Below are 22,797 nucleotides of genomic sequence, written 5' to 3'. Positions count from 1 at the left end.
CCAAGATATGAAATACGATGAAGTCACTAACTAACAGCATCTGACTCACCAGGTAAATCATTTTCCAATATTTTCCACTCATCCTGAACTTTCTTACTCCAGGCCTTAGGTGGCTGTTAAAAAAGTAATAGCACAGGTTAGTACAGTCACATTCATGATTTAACAAACAACTAAAATAGCAGAAAATGACCTGCAAAGCACAAGAAATTCCCTTACAAGTTACCTGTTGTCCCTTGACGCCCAAGTTACTGTAATGATGATCTGAGAAGTCCTCTACCACATCAAAATGCTTAAAACTTTGATACTTTTTCATGAGTTCATCTTCAGTTACCTCTTCCTTCCCACAGGAATTTGATCCTCCAGACACCAAAGAATTGCTTGAAGCAGGGACCTGAGCAAAGCTACTACTTGCATGCTCAGGAAGTGTAGGATTCAATGTCTGAGCACCTGCTAGATGACTCGAAGAGCTAGCTTGGGAAGACACTTTTGAACTAGGAGCAGGTTCATTTAACCAAGAAACTGTTGCCTCAACACCAGCGGGCAAATCAACATTATCAAGTTGTGCCTGCATACTCAAGTAATCACATTCATCATCCTCATCATCATAATACATATAGTCCTCATCATCATCATAGTTTGACAGATCATCACAATCATCCAACCCATCATCTCCATCATTCTGATCTTCATGATATGCTATGTCTGAATTGGAACTGTTGTTATTGCCAGAGTCGGTAGATCCAGATGTGGACCCAGCTACAGTATCTGGACTATCCTCAGTCATAGCCTCCTGTACGTTAAACAAACTAAATATATAAAGCAAATGAAAATGGCTTTTCAAATCGTAAACTAATTTACACATGCTTAGAAATTACAATAGTCTAGCAGTAAACATTCTGAAGCATAGGAATCATCAATTACTGCATGCACAATTTCAAAATCACTTTCTATAACCCTAATCCCCTGCCCAGGAGTATGATCTAATGAGGATAGAATGTTCGCGGACCTTACCCCACTCTTATAGACAACAATTTCCAAAATTCATTTCACAATCATTTCTTCTATTCAACATGATTCACAATTACAATTCTTCGATGATCATACAGTAATATTCACAACAACATTTAACCAAAAACACTAAAATGCAACTCTTACTAAAGTTCGCGATCAATTATACACAATGATCAATCCAACCAAAATCCTATCATAAAACAATCGCGATCAACCAATCAATCAATAAAAAAAAACACGAAAAATGAGGAATTCAAAATACCTTATTGTCTTTAACCTTCACAGAATCATCATGAGCAGAAATTTCTTCGATTTCAACGTCCATTGCAGCGCAGCAATTTCAATTTTTTCACAAAAAATTCTCCGTGATTCCAAAAACCCTAACGCACACACTATCACTATGAACTATTCGGGTTTTAGAGAGAGCGATATATTTGTTGCTTTATGAAATGCGTTTTCTAATCGTACGCTAGAAGGAACACGCTTTGTATATTACGCTATATGATGACACGTGTTAGGTTTTCATTGGTTATGAGAATTGTATTTACCAATAGGAAGATTAACTTCCAGTGGTCCGCTGCTGCAGCAGATAATTTGTTAGAGTTGACCTGTTGACTAAGCGAAATCGTAGAATATTACGCAGATAGATACTTTCGGTCTTTTTTATCATATCTTTTCGGCTGAATATCCTGGAAAAAATGTGCGACGGATCTTGGAAGGAGCGAGAGTGATTATTTTTATTTTTTTGTTAAAAAATTATCTTATATATATAAAAGACGTTTTTATATTTTTTGGTGTGTCAAAATATAAGATTGAGATTGTTATTATGTGATACCAATAAATCATAATTTATGATCAAACACTTACTTAAATCGAGATCGAGAAAGTACAAAACAAAGAAGTGAAGTTTCGTGTCTTTTGGAAATAAATTAGTAGGCAAGTGTAGGGTCGTTTGGAGGGGTCTACGACTCAAAGGTGATTATGACTTTTGAAAAAGACCATCTTTCCTTTTATTGAAAAATTGATTGAAATATTATGGAAATTTCTTTGCTTCCATTGCATTTGCACATGGAGTTGTTAGGTCACAAGTTTTTAAACCGTTATAATCATTTACAAAAGCGTTTTCTAACAAAAATGATTCAATATTTAGAAGAATTTTAATTCGATACTTATAATTAAAAGTAATGAAGTACTGGTTGCTCCAGAACAACCCTTATTGGTTACTAGTATGAAAGTTTATAATTGTACAGAGGAAAAAAAAATCTATTATACTTCTGTAACAAAAAATACCAGATCTTTTTCACAAATAGCCAAATAGATTAACAATTTATTTTTTCTAATCACGTACATAAATTATACACAAACAATACATAATTATATGTGCATTATATATGAATCATATAATATTATATATTATTTACTGATTATTTTAAGTTTAAGCTGTCAGCTTAGCAGCTATTTTGTTTAGTTCTTTCATTGTTACTTTTTGGAGAATCATGGTTTAGGTTGCACAAGCTAAATATCTCATTGGCCATGAAAATTATGAAGATATAAAAAAAAAAGGAGTATTATTTAGTTTATCCAATTTATATAATATCCTTTTCTGTTTTGTTCGTTCATAATAAAAACTTTAAATTTTATTTTATTTTTTAATGAAATAATTTATAGTTACACAAATATCAAATATGTATACATTATTTTAAATCATAAATGTAAAAAAAAATCATTTTGTTCTTACATATTGTATCGAATCAAACAATACCACATAAATTGAATTTGTATTTCACCATTAATATAAATTAAGGATTTTTTATCAAATTTTTTCGTTAGTAGATTTAAGTGGGGAAAAATTAAAGTATTTCTAAAATTCCAAAATTGAATTCAAAAATTTTATAGTCAAAACTCAAACATAATTTCCATTATCCAATATCTATAAAAAGTAAAAAACATTCAGTATTCATATCCAAAAAATAAATAAATAAATTAGCGCGGTAAATATTTGGCGCCAAGTTTCCCTCCAAAAGTATTTCCCTCCATTTCAATTACTATACTTGCTATAAATTGAGAAGAAAATTAGCATAGAAATTCATCAAATCTCAATTCAAAGTCCCTTCTTCATTTGATAAATTAGGTTTTGCAGCATGGTGGTAGCCCTAGAACCTGGAAAATTCTACGGCAGCAGCCTCCCTAGACCTAGATTCTACAAGCCCAACGAACAACGAGTAGATCCACCAAGCTCCGTCCTGGATCCATTAATGTCATGGGCGGAGGAAGCTCACTGGTCCATGGGTGGCGTTAGCTTAACGCGTCACCGTCTTCAGGGCCGAATTGAAGGAAACATCGAGAAGCTGCGTGCAGAGCGTGAAAAAACGCCGGAAAAGGATTCTCCGGTTGCTCCGTGCACGAAGAGTAGTCCACCTATGCCGCCTGCTCCGTATGTGTTGAAGAGGAAAAGGAGGTTGGTTGATGAATCTGAGGATGATATGGTGAGAAAGCTTGAGTTTGAGGAGAGAGATGTGGAAGAAGGTGTTGCTGGGAGGACGAGGAGCCGGAGGAATGAAGATGTTGATGCGCTTAATCAGGTTTCAGCTAAGACTGAAAAATTGAAGAAGAAGAAGAAGAGTTTGAAGAAAGTTGAATCAGTGAAAAGGACTTCGCCTAGATTGTCGAAGCGTGCTGTTCGCCTTGAAGGTGTTTGATCATTTGTCTCAGTGAGTGAGATGTTGTTTGTTAGAGTACAGTGATATAGTGTGTTTTCAGTTTTACTTAATTGAATTATGCTGTCAGTTAATTCTAGTCGATATTTAGAGCCTTTAGATAAATGATAAGAAATTTAGGTGTTTTTGCTTCTTGAATGATCTGTTACATGATACTATTATGGTTACATTTATTGTAGCTAAATGTTGCATTGTTGAGATTTTGCCGTCTCTGATCAATGATACTGCTGCATTTACTGGTTATGGGTCATTCACTCTTCATAATTGCTCACTCTATACTTCTGTTTAGCATCATCTTTAGATTTATTTTCTGCAGGCTTCCCTTCTTGTTACTATTTGAGTTTTTGTTTTCCACTCTTTGTTTGGTATCAAATTGAAGTATTGATTATTCTGAATTTGTGCTGAGTAGAGGCCCTTTCGGGGAAATTTGTATAGTAACAACAAATAATATGACGGGGCGACAAGTTGAATAAAATCGAAATCCAATACTAACAAATTCCAAAATGCACACATACCAATAACATATCGCCAGCTGTAATCAACCGTCTTCTCCCGTGAATCTCTCGTGTTAGGGTTTCAATCCGTACTACTCTGCCATTCGCAAATCTCAGATCTCAAAATTTTTCTCGATACTCTCAATTCACCCATACAAATACAAATAGGTCTCTGTAATTTTGTTCAATTTCACATCTAAGTAGCTGAAATATTTCCTTTGGGTTTTGGGGTTTTTTCTAATCTGATATCAATTTTCGTGAATGGGATCATCTGGGTTCTTCATAATCTGCGTTCTTCATTCGCTGATAGCGAGTACTAGTGGTGTTTTGATAATGTTTTATCTGAACGAAGTATCTGTTCTCGGACATGGAATTGAAACAGCGAGAAAGCTACTGGGATCAACCCCACATGATCAATTGTTGATAAAAACTTCTGATTCATTTGTTGGATTGCTGTTATGTGTAATTGGGTTATTGTTATTCATGGTGTCGTTTGTTAAGGACAGGGAGTTTCAGAGCTTTTTCGCTAAAGGTTGTATCTTTCTTCATGTATCAATGGCGTTATGGAGAGTTTATTTTGAAAGGAAAGTTGAGGATTTAGCTTATGATTGGCCAAGACAACTTGTTGGTGATTTTGTTCTTGCACTTTCTTGGGTGTTTTTTCTTGTTAGTTCATGGAGGGACAAGTATGATTAGTTAAAATTTTGATATTAAGCTGGATGATTCGAAAGGGCCAGACCACAAGGGTTTGAAAAAGGGCAGAACGACAATGATCCTACATTTCTGCAAGAGGTTATTTTTAAGGCTCAAATCCTTGATTTTCTATCACATGACAATCAATTACCGTTACATTACGACTTCTTAAAAAAAAAAGTTCAAAAAATTTACTAGTTTGTTGCTTTCAAGTTTCAAGTCACTTTTTCTGTATATCTCAATGGAGTGGTACATTTGCAGCTTTTGTTCATTTTTTTTCTTTTCTAAACTTTGTTAGTTTAAGATGTTTTCAAAGTCTCAAAAAGTTAAGTTGATGGGAATTTTTTTTATAACAACCACATAATACAACACTCTAACCAACAAAGTGGATTATTAAGTACTCATTCATTGTTAAACATAGGTCTCAAGTTCAAATTTCCTTGATTACAGAATGAAATTTTCCGACATGAATCCAAATTTAACGAGGCTTCGATACTTGTGAAATGCAGCAGCAAAGAATCTTGGACCACACACAGACTTGAGTTTCAAAAGAGTGATAAATGTTACCCATTAAACACTTAATTTTGGACCCCTACCCCCACAAGAAAAACATTAAAAAAATAAAATATTTGTGCCCATTACTGCCATTATTTTATCTCTGTACTGTCCCGTAGGTGATTTATGCCTTTCATAGTGACTCAGCCTAGCATGCATTAATACATTTTACTAATATGAAAATCGAATCAATGACATCGACTCATCTCAATTTTTGGAGGAAGAAATTAATAATTTCAAATTCTTTTATCTTATTCAAAAAGTTCTTTTCACCAAGCGACTCGAAAGAGGTGAGAAGGGCCTTTACTTTGTCTTGTTCGGGGAAAAAACAGTAATAGCTCATTAATTCTAGTTTCATGACACAAAAAAATGTATCTAATGTTCAATTGTTTTATTGAAGTGACAAACTCTCAAGTTTTAATTTGTGAAACAAAAACAACGACAAAATTAAATTCAAAAAGTGTGGTTCGAAAAGAATAAAGTATTTGTAGAAACGATTTAATATAGAAGGCAAAGGCAAAATAGATATTATTATTATTATTATTATTATTATTTTCAGTCACCTGTTACTAATCGGATTTGAGAAACAAGAACATATAAATAAACTATATATAGCTAATAAGACGGGATAATGTTATTTTTGATAATGGTAAATTCTAAGGGTGGTTCTTGTGATGTTTCTTGAAATTGATTAAATACCCCTTTTGTCCCTTTACATATTAAATATATTGCATTTAAATTATTTTTAAATTTACATTATCTTTAAATATGAAATAATAATATATATTGCAACATGTACACAAGTAATTAAATTATTCAATAGTAAGTAAATCGTTGAACTCGAAAAATTCACAAGCACGGTGATTAAAAGCTTATATTTTAATCAACTAAACATTAAATATACTTAATCAGATATTGCATACCAACACCATATTTTATCACTAATTTATGGGTATATATTTTAATCAATTAAATATTAAATATGCTTAGTTAAATATCACATACCAACGCCCAATTTTATCACTAATTTATGCACTATATCTACGAATCTCCTTAATATAAAAGTATTTTGATTTTGACACATAGCTAGAAGGTTAAAATAATTTCTTTTTCATATTAGGATATTAGAAATGGAGTAGCTCAGAATAACGATAAAGTTATTTTCGTGTAATCAACTTATAAATCATAAATTGAACAACAATGATAATATATACAGTAAAGTTTCATTAAGTGGGGTTTGAAGACTGTAGAGTATACACAAAGCTTATTTTTATCTTTTCGATTTCCTACGTACCCACATTAAAGCACGACTAAATCCAAATTTGCGTCAGAAAGTCTCACATTAGGAAGTAAACCGCTTCCTAACAAAGACGACATTGTACCCAAGGGGACTTGAAATCATTAGTGCTTGTATTAGAATAAGTTATCTACATCAAGCTGAGGCAGAGTCAAGATAAAGGATTTGAGGGTTCTAAATTTCCTTAAGAACAGTCAATTTATTTTGTTAGGGATTCACAAATTAAAATATATATGTATTTAATTAATTTTCTAATACAAATATAGGATCTAGGGGTGTGCATTATTCGGATTAAATCAAATTTTTATTCGGATTGGTTTTTTGGTTTTGCGGATTGGTTTTGGATTAATAAATTGTTTTGTTTGGTTTTGGATTTTAAAAAATAAAAACCAAAAAAACCAAATTTTACATACATATAAATTAGAGTTAACCACTTTTTGTCCTTTTTTTATTATTGTCTTTCATGATAATTACGTCTATATTTTATGTTTGAACATCTTTAATAGGTATACTAAAAAATATTGTGTTTTAAGTTTTACTTATGATTTATATTAGAAAGTATATTTAAGGGATTCAATATTGTTATGTTGATTATGTTATTAATTATTGACATAATCGAATAACCAAACCGAAAAAAGCCACCGAATAGAGAAAAATCAAACCAAACCAAATTAAATTTATTTTGGATCAAATTGGGTTATATTTTTACAAAATTAAAAATCAAAAAATCCAAACCGAAAAACCAAATACACACCCCTAATAGGATCTACAGAAAAGCTACAAAATTTGTCTGAACCTACAAACTCCCACATAAACTCCGTTTCTCACATCAAGATATATCTTGTGTGAAGACGAGAGAAAGATTAACGCGAAATACTCTCTGCATCGGGTTCGACTGACACCACGCAGTATAACAAGCGCGTTGTATCTTGTTAGGGTAAAATAAAATCATTCTAATATTATCCCCTTGTTTTACCAGAAAACAGAGCAGAAAAAGTGAAGAAAATAGAAACCCATTGAGGAAAAATCGAAGTCCAAAAAAGCCATCAAATCATACCCAAATAAGCTCAATTAAATGGCACAACAACAAGAAACCCAAATCGAAGAAACTGAATCAATAATCTCCTCTGTATTCTTCTTCAAAATCATGAGCAAAAGAAGAACATGGGTCTTCTTATTCATCTCTGTTTACGCAATTTTGCTATCGATTTCTTGGAATTTTCTCAAATCAGTACTTTCATGGTACGAATCGACTATTTCAGCTGATTCCTCAAACCCCACAATCTCAATTTCTTCTTCTGGGTGGCCTGCTTTGTATGCATCTGTGTTATTAGGTGTAGCTTTTGGGGTTCTTTCAATGGTGGCAGCTTTAGCTGTAGTGTTACCAGCTACTTTGGTAACTTGGATTACAATATTGGTTTTGTTAACTTTTGCTGGAAAACCTAGAAGGGATTTGATGTTAGAAGGCAAGAAATTGACTCTTGATATTATTGGATTTGTTATTAAGATTTTGATTAAAGAAGGGAATGTTGTTGCTGCTCTTTGTGCTGTTCTTGCTTATTTTGTTCTTCTTATTTCAAGGAATAAACAACCACAAAATGGTGTTGATGATCATTGACTCTATTTTGGGCAATTAGGATTCGATGGATGATCGTGGTGTTCGAGCTAGCTTTTCCACACTTGAACGAGTAACAAATATGAGATAACTCTATTCATCAAAGCTAGAACAGACGAGAAAACCATCTAGTGGTTGGGCAATTAGGAAATTGTAATGGTAATTTCTTTCTAAATTAGTTTGTGTATAATTAGTTTTTTTTTTTTTGGTAGTTAAGATTTAGGGAGTATTAGGGTTTGGAAAGCTCTATAAGAAGATGTTATCAAACAATATGTATCATATAATGTTAAATGGGATTCCATTTTGTAGCTCTAGCAATTTTTTATTTTTTTTTGCTTATTACTACTTTTTTTCTCAATTTAAGAATACTTTTGTTTAGATTTATGATCTAAAACAAATTATGGGAGTTTATGTAGCTATCTATAGTTTATCACATTGAGGTTGATTAAAATGTCATGTAAGTTGAAATAAAAAGGAGTAATATATTTTTCTTTTGGTTTTCCACTTAGAGTCACGTATCTGGTACTCACTTTAAGGCTTGATTATAAAGCTCGATTAATATGAATTTGAACGAAAAAATCATACTTCGAAAATAAAACACTCTTCACCAAACAACTTCGTATTATAAAAAAAAACTTGCCTCTTAAACACAAAAAGAGAAAGTACTTGTAATGTGGATGAAGTACACTCAAGCACAAAACAAGAAAATCGTGTGAGCTTCTTTATGGAAGTTGTGGGATAGAGGGGAGGATAGGTGTAACAAACACTGATAGTACAGCTCGTTCGGTCTCATATTAGTTGTCCATTTTTTTTTTTTACTTATTTCTTCAAAATTTAGATTGAAAGTTTAAAAATTTGTTTAATTGATGTAAGAAAAACCAAATAAATTCCATCTTAATTTTATAAATTGACAAGAAGAAAAATAATTATTTTTAGTATCATGTACAACCAATAGAAAACGAAAAAGTAATATTAATTTATGACAGACCATCCAAAAAAATTCAAATTAAACCTCCTTTCTTGGATTTAGGAGTGTGTGTTTTAGTAGGGATTTGAGTGAATGAACAAGCAATGCATGTGTTTAAAAAGATGCAAAATCTTAATACTGAGATTAGTGCAAGTTTTGTCATGTATCTATTGCGTTAATTAACAATAATATATGAATTAAGTGTCTTCTTTTTCATTTTTTGTTCCCAATAAATAATTAAGTGAGTGTTCGAAGAAGAGGTCAGTTTAGTTTACAATAAATATTGAATGCGGGCTCACCAATCAATGTGTATTTGATTTGGACCACCTGCAAATTGAACATTATTCAAGGATGCATATATTTGTTTTCGATTTTGACGTTGTTATTTAACTTATGCCTATTATTTATTTATTTGTATGTATACCTTATTTTGTACATTTTTAGATAGTTTTGGAAAAATCTAACTTCAAATATAATGTCTAAAGTTTTTTCAATTTTATGTGTCTAAAGTTCAATCATATTCGTCTTCTTTAGCCATTTGTACTAACTTAACATTTGATTATGCTGCAACAAACAATATGTTTGACACTACTTAATTATAATATAACTATCCTTTTGATAGAAAAAAAAAGAAGGGAAAATCATGCAAAATAGTAAATATTTAGCCAATATTAGGTATTATAGCTATAGTTTAAGAAAATTGTAATTTGCAGTTACAATTTTTCAATTCTTGTTACTCTCCTGATTTGTATATATCACATGATTTGTAAAAAATCGAGAATTTTGTATATGCTTAATTACCTTAACTAATAGTATACGATTTATGAAAAATTCATAATAAATCACCATTTTTGTATATTGACAAGCGAAATATACAAACGGAGTTCAGAAAAATTCTTGAATGTATAAATACAAATTTTGTATATACTTACCATATTTGTATATTCGCAAGCGAAATATACAAACCGCGGCCTTCATAGCAAACAAAACTATAGCTATGGAGCACAATTATCAAAACTATAGCTATAGAGCCTTGTTATATCTATCATGTTTGCTATTTCTGAAATTTAATTTATGTCTATCATGTTTGCTATTTCTGAAATTTAATTTATGTCTATCATGTTTGCTATTTCTGAAATTTAATTTCTCTTTATTAAATGAACTTCAATTATAAATGATTGAAGTTTAGATAAAAATAACTAAAATTCAAATGACACCACTATCATTGGATCATTTCTAAACTTAACTCGTGAAATTTCTATTAGTTGAGTTAGACACTTAGTCCAAAGAGGATGGGGCTGAATCTTGGGCTTGAATGTTGGGCCTCTCTATACTTTAATGGGCTTCATTGACATACTGGCCCAGGTAACTACTCCACAAAATAGAATCAAGAACATTATTTCTGCCAATAATTTAGGGATAAAATACAAGATTATTTTATCCATCGTTTGATTATGTGTATTAATTAGTCCCGAAATTATGTATCACATCGTTATACATATATAAATGGCGGAATACCTTATTTCATGAGATATCACAATTTATTGGATAATTTTATTTATCTCATTCTCATACCAAACAACCCCTAATGATTTGTTTAATAGGGAAATATGTTATCCCGATATTAATAATGAATGGATTGTAATTTAAACCTATCTCTTATTGGACTGTATTAGATATATATAAAAAAATACTATTTGGAAGATACTAACTAGAAGACTACAAAGAGTTTGGACCCTACTAGAGACAATACCAATCTGGCATAGTCCCTGCCTCCCTGGAAAAATTATTTAATAAAATAATATTATTTTAAGTCATGAATAGTTGAAATCTTAAATCAAGACAGTATTAGATGAATTATATGAACCATGGGGCGTCAAAATCAGTCAATAAAATCATGATTCGTTCAATTCATTTATGTTTGGACTTGTAATAACTTGCTTAGTTTATAGTCATAATATAAGTGTAAATTTTTTTTATTAGGTACTCAAACAAGCTTTGAATTTAAAAGAAAGTAAAAGTTGATCGGATCAGATTATAAAATGTTTTAAGCTCATTTCAGTCCAAATAACATTTTAGCGGATTAATAACTCACCCATTTATTAACTTAATCAATTTTGATATTCTCAAATTCAGTCCAATTCACTCATTTGACACCCCTTATATGAACTATCTAAATAAAAATTCTTATTAAGGTTATGAAAAGGAGGACATTTCTTCTTAATGCATGCTTAAGTGGATGGTATATACATAAACCTATGACTTTGTAGAATAATCATTAACATCTAGTTAGATGGATAATGAGAGGATTAATGTGTCACATTTAATTATAGGGAAAAAAGTCTGAAATATATTCGAACTTTGATCGAAATTGTAGTAACAATATCGAACTTTGGAAAGGACCTTTAGCCCCATGCACTATTTAATAATGTATTTTAAAGGTATATATATGCCCACGTAGACATCATAAATATTGCATCATTATAAATAGTAACGTGTCCACGTGGGCACATATATACCTTTAAAATACACTATTAAATAGTGCAAGGGTAAAAGGTCCTCCATAAAATTTGGTATCATAACAACAATTTCGGCCAAAGTTGAAATATTTTTCAGAATTTTCTCCCTTAATTATAATCATATGTAAGCCTAGTATTCCTTTTTTTTCCAGCTAAGATTGGATTAAAGCAAATGGACCCTTTATTTTATTTTCTATTTGGACTTGTTATATATGGAATATCTAAACAGATTATTAAAGGCATCAAATTGTAATAGAAACATTTATAATATATATATATATATTCAGATTTAATTAGAACAAGTCATAATTCAAATGTTTAAATTAAATATACGAAATAATTTAATAGGTTGTCTATATATTTAACTTTTTATTTAAAAATATCATTATTTTTTTTCTTGAGGACCATGATCCCTCGTGAGCAATCCTTACAATTTACTGTCGGTGGCTATTGCATTATTGTTCATTGCTACTATTCTATTATGTTATGCAATTATATAAATCATTATATCTTAATTATAAAAAAAATAATTATGAAATGAATAAAAATTTCTATGTAAGAAAATTTTATCAGATAATTTTTTTCTATTCAAATAATAATCGGACAACATTTTTTCTAAAGCTACGATCCCTATTTGTGCAATGACATGTGACATGTCAATGAATTTCGTAATGAGTTTTGGTCTTATTCTCACATATACGGATTCAAAATTTGTATATTATGACTTTGAGTTTGTAATTCTATCATAACTCATTTTATTTACTGAATTTGAAATCCATCATTTGTATTTAATTAGTAAATTTTCAACATATAAAAAATTGAGCCAAAATTATATGTTTGTTGATCCATAATTGAAAGTTGTACAAGATTCTCACTAAGAGGAATAAAAAAAAATAATGCTTGTGTTTTAAACTTGAAACATCAAAGTGAATTTTGAACTTTATTCTTGTGTTTAAGAAATTCAAAATCTATATATATACGATATTAATGTTATGGTGAAAGGATTTCGATGAACACCTTTGCGAGATCCTAGATCCGAACCTGCCTTTTGCTATTCAATTTTTTCTTTGTTTATTGGGTTGTGAAAATTATAAGCAAGCGTATTTTTTTCCTTTTTAAAATATCATATGGAATGAGGCTGATATAGTACAATTAAAAAGGTAAATAAAGTCTAAATTTATATGTGATTTATAAGTAGTGAGTTTAAATCATAAAAACAATCAATAATATTTACATTAAATAAATTGTCTATATTATATTTTTTACGAGAAGATTCAGATATTTTGTTCGACTTTTACAAAGAATGACAAGGTGGTCCTTATGGTCAAAATTCCATATTTTAAAGCATGGGTAGAAAAGACCAGCGTGATTGACTCCTTAAATCTAATTAGTCACAATTATTGACCACAACCAAATTTATTTATTTTTTAAAAAGGGAAGCGTCTATATTAGTCAAAATAAAAACATTAAAATACAAAGGTAAAGTCTACTTGTTTTACCAACATTTATAACCTAAATTTTAATTTAACAATATCATATGTTTTTTTGTTATCATAGGATCTAGACAATTTATTTTTAATGTCAAAAAGGGGACCTTAATCATAAATTAAGTTGATTTGTTTATTCCCGTGAATAGAATGCTTTTATGATGAAAAAATTATTGTCGGATGATATAATAATAATAGTGATACTTTAGATAGTAAGTTGGACAATAATTAATTTTTGGGTTGGCAATTTTATGACCTTTTGTAGAAAGAATCAATATGCACTTTTTTTTTTATTGAGTGTATGTGAAGTGGAAACAAAGTCCTAACTATATTAAGCAGATATTTTTAGATGGAGGCGGAGCTAGGATTAGTTTGGGGGTTCTAAATTTCCTTTAGAACAGGTAATCAATTTCCTTTAGCATTAAGAGTTTGGGGGTTCTAAATACAAGGTCTACAGAAAAGCTACTAGGATCGTCCGAACCCGAACTCCCACCTAGCTCCGCCTCTATTTTTAGTTCGTATCGAACACATCCTTAATTCAAAAAATATATATTAATTATACCATATTAAGGATATATATTTTAAAGTTATTTTAGCTCTATAATTAATATTAGAGTTAATAGTTTGATATGACAAACATGGAGTCTGAAGCTCAAACATATTAAATTACTTAGGAAACTGTAGTAAGTTAGTATCGATAATCAAGTTGTAATAGATAAAGAATATGTAGTCAATATCTTAGAGTGTTTTTTGTTTTGGGAAAAAAATTGTTAAGTAATAGAGGTCAGATTTTTTTGATTATGTAATTCTCACGTTGGTATAAATAAAATTATTTAATTACCAAAAAAATATATATAAATGACCAAAAAGGCTAATAGGTTGTGCATTCACGAAATGCTTAAATATTTATAGGCAATAATTACTTTTGAACTTTGAATTAAAAGAATCTATTATGATTATCAAACTATATAGTATGATTTATCCATTTGAACCATAGATAATGATGGACTACAATTTAACATTTGACTAAAGTGACTTGGGAACCTATTAATTAAGGATTTATCAATGGTCATTTGCAGTTTTTGCCTTTTGTATTTTTGCATCATAATATTTTACAAATTATAAATCGTATTCTTAAAGAATTTATACTTGGATAGGCATAAATTTGATTTTCTAAGAACAAAAAAGTAAAAAAGAATCTATTTGGAAGATTAGGCGTGCAATTAAATGTTAATCAATTAGTTCATTGAGTGGATTAATGAGTACTAACCTTTTACCAAACTGTTGTTCAACATCATTATTTTCTAATTTATAAGTTAGACACATCATTTGATTATTTTAAGTCCGGCAACATCTTAAACAAAGTTGGTAAATATCCATAATTTGGATTAATTAGATTAGTGTTTTGACGTGTTTAATTAACTTGTTTGTTGTATTCTTTTTTCCCATTTTAAGGTAAAATTTCTTTTTCTAGTGAAAATAACATCTTTCCCAAGTTTATTTCTTACCTTTTAATGTAGCGGGGGAGTCAGTATTTTTATTGAGAAGGTTCAAAACATAAAAAATTAAATATATGAAGAAGTCGAACGGAGTTTAACATTTGCTACATATACATAAAAAAATAAATTTTAATCATGTATAAACAATGTAATTTTTTTTGCCGAAGTGAATTCACATGAACTCCTCACTCCTTACTAATTGTGCCCCTGTTTCAATGTGTATTACTATATGTTGCTTTAGTTTTTTTTGTATATTGCTATTTTCTTATAGTAGCACATATATACTTTTGAGTCGCGGATCTATCGAAAATAACTTTTATATCCAATAAAGATAGTGATAAGATTTGTGTGTATATCTTGTCCTCCTCAAACCCCACTTATAATATTATACTAGATATGTTATCGTGAGAAAAAAAATTATTGTTTTCGAAATAGTTAATAGATTATGAAAAAAATTAGAAGAATATATTGGAGTGTAAAATTAGGGTTTCAAAAAATTCCTCCTTTATTTGTGGACCATTTCCATTTTTTAATTCAAAGTAATTAATACAAATATGTAAAAGCTCCAGAAAAATCGGCAAGAAAATGGGCTTGATTGGTGTTGTTAATTAATTAAAATGGACGTAACCTTCACATAATACTTTTCTCTAATTATTTGACTACCAATAGTGAACATTTTCCTAAGTATTGTATTTCTCGACAAATCACACTAATTAGTCATGGTTAGGTGATAAATTAAGGTAAAAATATATATAAATTTATTATTGTTATTTTGTTCATTTTAGTGTTCTAAAGTGTTCGAGGTGAGTTTCAAGGAGAGTTCTGAGGTGGAGCGTACCAAAACGTTTCAAGGGGCAAATAAAAGGTGCAGATCGGTAGGGTGTACGTCCTAAATTTTGAGGCGTAATTTCTGAGTATAATATCATAAGCTTGAATATAAAAGCGTAAGTCTCAAATGTTGAATTTGTTTTATTATTTCAAATTTTTTTTATAAATCGTGTTTTTTTATTATTGGTATAATAATAATTATACTTTACGCTATCATATTTTCATGTTGTAGTGCATATTTCTAAAAGAAATAAATAAATAAATAAAGTAACGTTAACTATCATAGAAAAATGATACCGACATAAATAACTTTTTAGATAATTGTGATTGAAATTGATAAAATAGAAATTTCATAACACTATAATTCTGAAATAAGTTAAACGACTTTTTGTCATTGCTCTTATACTTCTTATCATATTCTTTTGAAATATGTAAATAATAATCAATTCAAATATTAGGTAAGGATGAGACAGACTAGTAGAAGTGAAGATCAATGATGCAATAATGAAGATTTCATTTTAAAGATCATCTTGACTATTATTATTTTCTTGTGCTGTTACTTTTCTAAATAATAATTGTAATATTATTCTTTATATTGGTGACTTGTTTGAATCTATTTATAGAATTATTGAAAATTTTATCTTTGTTTATTTTCATAGTGTTAATATTATAAAATTGAAGATATATGAGATATACTTCTCGTAAATCCATAAAACTTACGTTTTATGTTTTGAGGCTTTCGTCTTGCCTCATGCTACGTAAAACGCCTCGTTTGACGCCCCACATTTTAAAATACTTGTTCATATTATATGATATTTTTTTAGTTTTATATTTAATTCAAAAATAAATAATGTGTTTTTGTAATAATTGTGACGTTTGGATTCAATTAATTTTATGAGATACATGGCATCTCTCACCAATATCTAAACAATAAATATCAAATAACCCTATTCATTAAAATTAAAACAAATAAGAAGAAATCACCTAGTATTTTATTTCGCGGATCAATATTATGAAACCACCAATGATGTGGATTAAAAATGAAGAAACTATAAAAAGGTTGGTCAGTTCTCACATGGGCAATGAAAATTTTGGAAATCTTAGAAGCCATTTTTGTCAGTTAATTTATGAACATTTCATCAAATAATATGCTAAAGATAAAAACTTTAATTACAGTACATACTGTATACTATCTTTGGTTCTGGTGAAACTAACAACCACTCACAAGTTGAGTAGCCACATGACCAAAGAATATAAAATTACAAAAATAATACTATAATTTTATAATATATAGTATAGAAAAAAAGCTAAATCAACAATGGCTCAAAGTATGAAACTATTGGTACAACTTTTATTCTTGAAAAAAAAGAAAAAAATTTACTAGAGAAGCTAAGAAAATCAAGATTTCAGATCTAATTAAAGCATTATTGAAAACCAACATTCCACCTCACTGTCATCTTCTTCTTCAATTCATTCATCTTTTTTCTCAAATTATGATGATGTTTTTGATTGGTTACATGTTAGTTGTACCCTTTTTTTTGTTACATATATAAATGCCACCATTTAGAAGCCATTAGAAGACAAACCCCAGTTCAAATTTTCAATTCTTGATTTTTTGGCTCCACTTGAAGTAAATTTCCTAAAGTGGATCTGATTCTTGTTTCAAATCATATTTTTCCATGTGGGGTTTCTAATATTGGTGTAAAAAAGAGATCTAAGGTGTAAAAACCCCCATATTTTCATCAAAATCTTAGATTTAGAGGTTAAAGTTAGCATTTTTATTATTGTTGAACTTCAAAGGGATTCTTGAATACTAGTGGGGCTGTTGTTGTTGTTTTTCTTGTTTTAGTGGTGATGGTTAAATCATCTATGAACAGAATGTTAGCAGGAAATGGTTTGTTTTATCCAATTATTGGGTTTGCATCATTTATTGCTTTTCTGTATTTGTCATTTGGGGATTTATGGGTTAATTACAGTAAAGAAATAAACCTTAGTTTTGTTGAGAGGAATGGAACTCAGTTCTTTGTTGATGGTAAAGTTTTTTACATTAATGGATGGAATTCTTACTGGTTAATGGACCATGCTGCTGATTATAATACTCGACCGCGAATTCGAACAATGCTTCAAGCTGGTGCTAAGATGGGACTTACTGTTTGTAGAACTTGGGCTTTCAATGATGCTGGTTATAATGCTCTACAGATTTCACCTGGAAAATTTGATGAGAAAGTGTTCAGGGTAAGAAATTTTTTAGTGTTGTTTGGATTAGTTATGTCATCTACTTTAGTACTAACCCCTTTTAGAGTAATTATTCCATAATTGTTATGTTAGTTAGTAATGATCTCTTGTTCGTAAAGTATGTGCTCTAATTATGATTGATTTAAGTTAAAAATATGGAATTCATTAGTTACCTAATCTGGGGTATGATTGCTTTAATCTTTACACAAAAGCTATATCCAATCTGGGATATGATTGCTTAGGACATGAGTGTTGTCCGGTTTTGAGATTTTATCTTCGAATATCTGTTTAGCCATGAAATTTGATTTTCAAGTTTCCGGCACAGACCAGTTTTTAGGACTTTCATTCACAAGACTTCAAATTTTTTCAAGTTTTAACTTCAAAATCTATAGCTAAACGGGAGCTTAATTTCATAATTATACATCTATCCAGTAGTTTTTTCTGGTTCATAGACTCTTGCTGCTTTCAAGTAGCTTACTCCTAGCTCTTGTTGTGAAAAATTATCTATATAGTTAATATTTTCTGCCTCTGGATTCTTTTGTTTGATATAGAATTCCGTTGCTGCAGGCGTTAGATCATGTTATAGCAGAAGCCAGAAGAAATGGAATCAGGCTGCTACTCAGTTTGGTTAACAATCTGCAAGCGTATGGTGGGAAGACTCAGTATGTAAAGTGGGCGTGGGATGAAGGTGTTGCTTTAAGCTCTTCCAACGATTCGTTCTTCTACGATCCATCCATCCGTCGTTATTTCAAAAGTTATGTCAAGGTAATTTTCCTTTGAAATGGCATGTATAACCTTGTGCTCCGCAAGTGTATGTTTCCAAATGCAGCAATTTTTATTTGGAGGATGGTAACAAGATACATTACATCCATCCATCCGCCGTTATTTCAAAAATATCTTTTATCTCTGTTCAAGAAGTTATTCGATCCACGAGTTTGCATATTGTTTTCCATTCAAGACATTACCATACAGGCCTTGGGAAAATTTATTTATTCCACGGATGTGAACTTCTATTTTCTATTAGAGAAACTATTATCAAGGCAAGTCATTTGTTCGCCTTTGTTTTAAGTAACTCATACTAGGACTTCTGAATTTTGATCTCTAACTGAGATAGACCTTAAATCCTATAGCTCAGATGTAAGTTGCCGACTCATTTGCTTTTCCGCCTTCCACAAAACTCCAATGTGGAGAGGCATGGGGATTCGTAAGGCTGTGGAGCTCCTCAGTTGTAATTTCCTAGGCTGAATGAATATCCACAAATGTTGCAGCAACATTTGTCTTATGAATGAAATGAATTATGTCTGTATTCCTGAGTCTTATAATCTTCTTTGTTTGCCCACAAAAAGATGCATTTTCTTTCTCATCTTTGTTTGTCCACAAAGAGATGCATTTATTTTGAGGATTACAACATACTTAAATTTTAGACCATACCACGAGCCAAGGTTTCGTTGGCTTTTTTGTCTGCACTCACATAGGACATCGTGGAGTTGATATCAAAGCTACTTTCTACGCTAAAGTACTGACCTAATTCATCATTCTATTTCATCTTTCCAGACAGTTCTAACCAGGAGGAACATATACACTGGTATAGAGTACAGGGATGATCCAACCATCTTTGCATGGGAGCTAATTAATGAACCTCGTTGCATGACCGATCCTTCTGGTGATACACTCCAGGTAACTTCTAACTTGACCTCAATTTAATAGTTAAATGTTTGAACAACAGAGCAGTCCATCGTTTAGTGAGACTGTTATGCAGTTCATCTAGAAGGTGGTGGTTTTCCTCGATCTAATCTCTGCAGTTCGATTGGATTTTGCTTGAGAACAAATCATCCAATTATGTCATGAGTAGTATTTGTCCTGAGCTTATGAGGCCTCACTTAGACGTCCATAATTAGTTACTTCTCCGTCCAAAACAGATAGACGCTTTTTTGTATTGGAAATGAATTAATCGGTTGTTACACTGGTCAGAAGAATTCGTATTCATTCCCTAATCCCTCTTAAACATACCAACATTTGCCATACAAATTTCCGAGGGTGTGGTCTTTTTCTTCTTTTTAGTAAGTTTTCATGAAATCATTTCTGGAAGAGTAGATTCTGCTTACTTGAACGTTTACATGGGTAAGCATTAATAGAATTATGTCAATTTCAGGACTGGATAGAAGAGATGTCAACGTTCGTGAAATCAATTGACAGGAAACATCTGCTAACAGTGGGTCTTGAAGGATTCTATGGTCCTAAAAGTCCCAAAAAGACAACTGCCAATCCAGAAATTTGGGCTGCTGATCTTGGATCCGATTTTGTCCGCAACTCTATACTTTCAACTGTTGATTTTGCCTCTGTACATGTGTATCCCGACCATTGGTAAGATTTTCTTATGCTTAATTTTGTGAATTAGTGATGAATGGAAGAAGAAAAATGTTTAGGAGCACGTGTAGGACTTCTCTTGGAATTTTGTCTGATCAAGCAAAATGTTGTTTTCACTCTTACAACTTCTGCAGCTGGTTGAATTCACTCAACTAATAGTTATTATCTCAGAAAATCACTTTCTTTGTTGAAAAATAAAATGGAATCAAGAAGAAGGGTGACGACTTTCTGAGATAATAACTCAACTATTAGTTGAATGGCCATCCGTCACTTCAAAACAGATTTCATGTATGTGAGACTCTTTTTTTCTGTAGGTTTCACCACAAGAATTTTGATGAAATGTTGAAATTTGCGGCCAAATGGATGCTTTCTCACATTGAAGACGGTGACAAGGAACTTAAAAAGCCTGTATTATTCACTGAATTTGGTTTATCAAATGATAACGATGATTTTGAACCAGCTCAGCGGGACAGATTCCTCAAAATGGTTCTTGATGTCTTATACAAGTCTGCAAAAAGAAACAAGTCCGGGGCAGGATCATTCTTCTGGCAGTTCCTTGTTGAAAAAATGGAACGTTTCAATGACGAATATGGAGTTGTTCCATGGGAGAGTCCATCAACATATCGATTAATTACAGAACAGTCGTGCAGACTGGCCAAAGTTCAGGGATTACATTCCACACAAACTGAAAACGTAAAGAATTTTTGTGCCTCGAGGAGGAACTAATATACGTAAAGTTTACATATGATCATATTTCTCCTGCATTTTTTTTTGCCTTTCTCAAATTCATTGGAAGTGAAGAACTGTAGGATATAGGTTTACTCCTTGTATTATTTGTCAAAGTGATAGATGTGTACAATTTTCATCAAATGAAACATATATGCAAATTATTCCTCCACTGCTTCTCATTTTCTTTGTCTAATGGTAGTGTTCTGAGTCAGCTTATGCACTCTTCGACTATTTCACTAGTACGTACTACCTTACCTCAACACACATGTATTGGGTAACTCGTGTACTCACTAGTTCTAATATCGTAAGCGTTTCCTCTTAGGAACGTCTGTGAATTTGATCAATTACTCTTCGTCCTTTGTCGGTAGAACTAGATATATGTTTAAGGCTTATGCAGACTGAAAGAAATAATCTAATATATTTTATTTTGTTCTTTGGTAAGATTTGAACTGGTTTATTAATTTTTTGATCACACCACAAGGACCATTAGATTCCCCCAAATTTTAGGGGCATTTGAAAATAAAAAATGTGAAATTTTAAAAAGAAATATGTTTGGAAAAAAGTAGAAAAATTGTACTCCTTGAAACTAGAATTGTGTTTGGAAATAAATATAACTTGGAAAGTAAATTTTAGGTTTTGCAAACATAAAAATTATATTTGTTTGCTATAACTATAGTTTGCATAATTGCGCTCCATAGCATAACAAACTTTATGTTTGCTATAGACATCAAATTTGTATAAATCGCTGGCAGGCCTCTCGTTTGTATAAAAGCGCAGCAATTGTATATGTATATCGATTAGGTAATTGTATATATGTACCTACTATGTATATCTATCAATGATTGTGTTTGTATTACTGCATAAAATTTGAATTTGTACACAATTGAATCGAAATAAACATTTGTATATCAAATCTCTCTCTCTCGCTTTATACAACACAAATTGTATATTGTAATTTGTATAATATGTGTTTGTATAAAGCGAGAAAGAGAGATAGACAAAAGAGAACTGGGCAGGGGAAGATCTGTATTTATTTTAGGGAAAAGGGCCAGATATACCCCTCAACTTTGTCATTTGGAATTGATATGTCCCTTGTTATGAAAGTGGTTCATATATACCTTTACCGTTATACAAACGGCTCACATATACCCCTACCGTTACAAAATGAGTTCACATATACCCTTCATTTAACGGAAGTGAAAAAAGTTAGTTTTAAATTTATATTTTTGACTTTTAATTCTCTTAAAAATTATTTAGGGGTATATATGATTCTTCTAGCAAAGTTCAAGGTATATTTTAATCTTTTTCATACATAAATTATGTTTTGACTTCTTTTATTATAATTATTTGAGTTTCTTATTCTTATTTTATTTTTTTCTTTCATTTCTTAGTGTAAAGAAATAGATTTAAAACTATTTTTTTGTGGCTATATTATAATTTAAAACTTTTTTTTTTTGTCTATATTGTAATTTAATTTTTGTATTTGAAGAAAAAAAATTGGTCATCTATAATAAGTTTTACAAGAATATTAGTGAAACATAAATAAATTTGACCATCAAATTAATAAAATCTAAATTAGTCATTGAAACAAAAAAAAAAGTTAAAAAAAAATATATGCTTGAGGAGGATTAAATATACTCATATGGGATTATATATATTTTTTTAAATAATAAAAAATTAACCTAAAATTAATTTTTTTCATTTCCGTTAAAGGAAAAGGGTATATGTGAGCAATTTGTATATAAGTAGGGGTATATATAAGTCACTTTCCTAACGAGGGGTAT

The 22,797-nt window shown here is 30.6% G+C and overlaps 5 protein-coding genes across 6 annotated transcripts in view; 4 read left to right on the top strand and 1 right to left on the bottom strand.

Annotated features, from left to right (window-relative positions):
* Positions 1-22,797, bottom strand: part of LOC125817589 (putative ubiquitin-conjugating enzyme E2 38) — a 139,122-nt gene that overhangs the window by 2,369 nt on the left and 113,956 nt on the right. The window contains exons 1-3 of one of the 2 annotated variants that reach the window (XM_049497136.1): positions 1,274-1,450; positions 224-790; positions 50-113 (exon numbers count right to left, since the gene is read on the bottom strand). In XM_049497136.1, the coding sequence (XP_049353093.1) occupies positions 50-113; positions 224-790; positions 1,274-1,336 (694 nt within the window). In that variant the 5' untranslated portion in view covers positions 1,337-1,450. Of the gene's footprint in view, positions 1-49; positions 114-223; positions 791-1,273; positions 1,451-22,797 lie in introns of those variants that run through there. The other variant, XM_049497137.1, reaches the window with a different exon arrangement.
* LOC125817595 (uncharacterized) lies at positions 3,099-3,926 on the top strand. The gene has a single exon (XM_049497142.1). It carries the CDS (start codon positions 3,153-3,155, stop codon positions 3,708-3,710), a length of 558 nt encoding a protein of 185 aa, XP_049353099.1. The 5' UTR covers positions 3,099-3,152; the 3' UTR covers positions 3,711-3,926.
* Positions 4,333-4,963, top strand: LOC125817599 (uncharacterized). The gene has a single exon (XM_049497147.1). The coding sequence runs from the start codon at positions 4,484-4,486 to the stop codon at positions 4,916-4,918; it is 435 nt and encodes a 144-aa protein (XP_049353104.1). The 5' UTR covers positions 4,333-4,483; the 3' UTR covers positions 4,919-4,963.
* Positions 7,732-8,400, top strand: LOC125817596 (uncharacterized). The gene has a single exon (XM_049497143.1). The coding sequence runs from the start codon at positions 7,843-7,845 to the stop codon at positions 8,383-8,385; it is 543 nt and encodes a 180-aa protein (XP_049353100.1). The 5' UTR covers positions 7,732-7,842; the 3' UTR covers positions 8,386-8,400.
* Positions 17,054-21,182, top strand: LOC125817590 (mannan endo-1,4-beta-mannosidase 2-like). The gene is made up of 5 exons (XM_049497138.1): positions 17,054-17,917; positions 18,485-18,682; positions 19,472-19,594; positions 20,070-20,281; positions 20,599-21,182. Exons 1-5 carry the CDS (start codon positions 17,537-17,539, stop codon positions 21,008-21,010), a joined length of 1,326 nt encoding a protein of 441 aa, XP_049353095.1. The 5' UTR covers positions 17,054-17,536; the 3' UTR covers positions 21,011-21,182.

The sequence above is a fragment of the Solanum verrucosum genome, unplaced genomic scaffold (assembly GCF_900185275.1).
Source record: "Solanum verrucosum unplaced genomic scaffold, falcon-dt-bn FXZP01000280.1, whole genome shotgun sequence".
Classification (NCBI taxonomy): domain Eukaryota; kingdom Viridiplantae; phylum Streptophyta; class Magnoliopsida; order Solanales; family Solanaceae; genus Solanum; species Solanum verrucosum.
This window is presented reverse-complemented; position numbering and strand designations above follow the sequence as displayed.

Coding starts and splice junctions, on each gene's coding strand:
- LOC125817595 (XM_049497142.1), top strand. CDS start 3,153: ATGGTGGTAGCCCTAGAACCTGGAAAATTCTACGGCAGCAGCCTCCCT.
- LOC125817599 (XM_049497147.1), top strand. CDS start 4,484: ATGGGATCATCTGGGTTCTTCATAATCTGCGTTCTTCATTCGCTGATA.
- LOC125817596 (XM_049497143.1), top strand. CDS start 7,843: ATGGCACAACAACAAGAAACCCAAATCGAAGAAACTGAATCAATAATC.
- LOC125817590 (XM_049497138.1), top strand. CDS start 17,537: ATGGTTAAATCATCTATGAACAGAATGTTAGCAGGAAATGGTTTGTTT. Junction 18,683..19,471: donor ATTTCAAAAGTTATGTCAAG/GTAATTTTCCTT, acceptor TCATCTTTCCAG/ACAGTTCTAACCAGGAGGAA. Junction 20,282..20,598: donor CATGTGTATCCCGACCATTG/GTAAGATTTTCT, acceptor TTTTTTCTGTAG/GTTTCACCACAAGAATTTTG.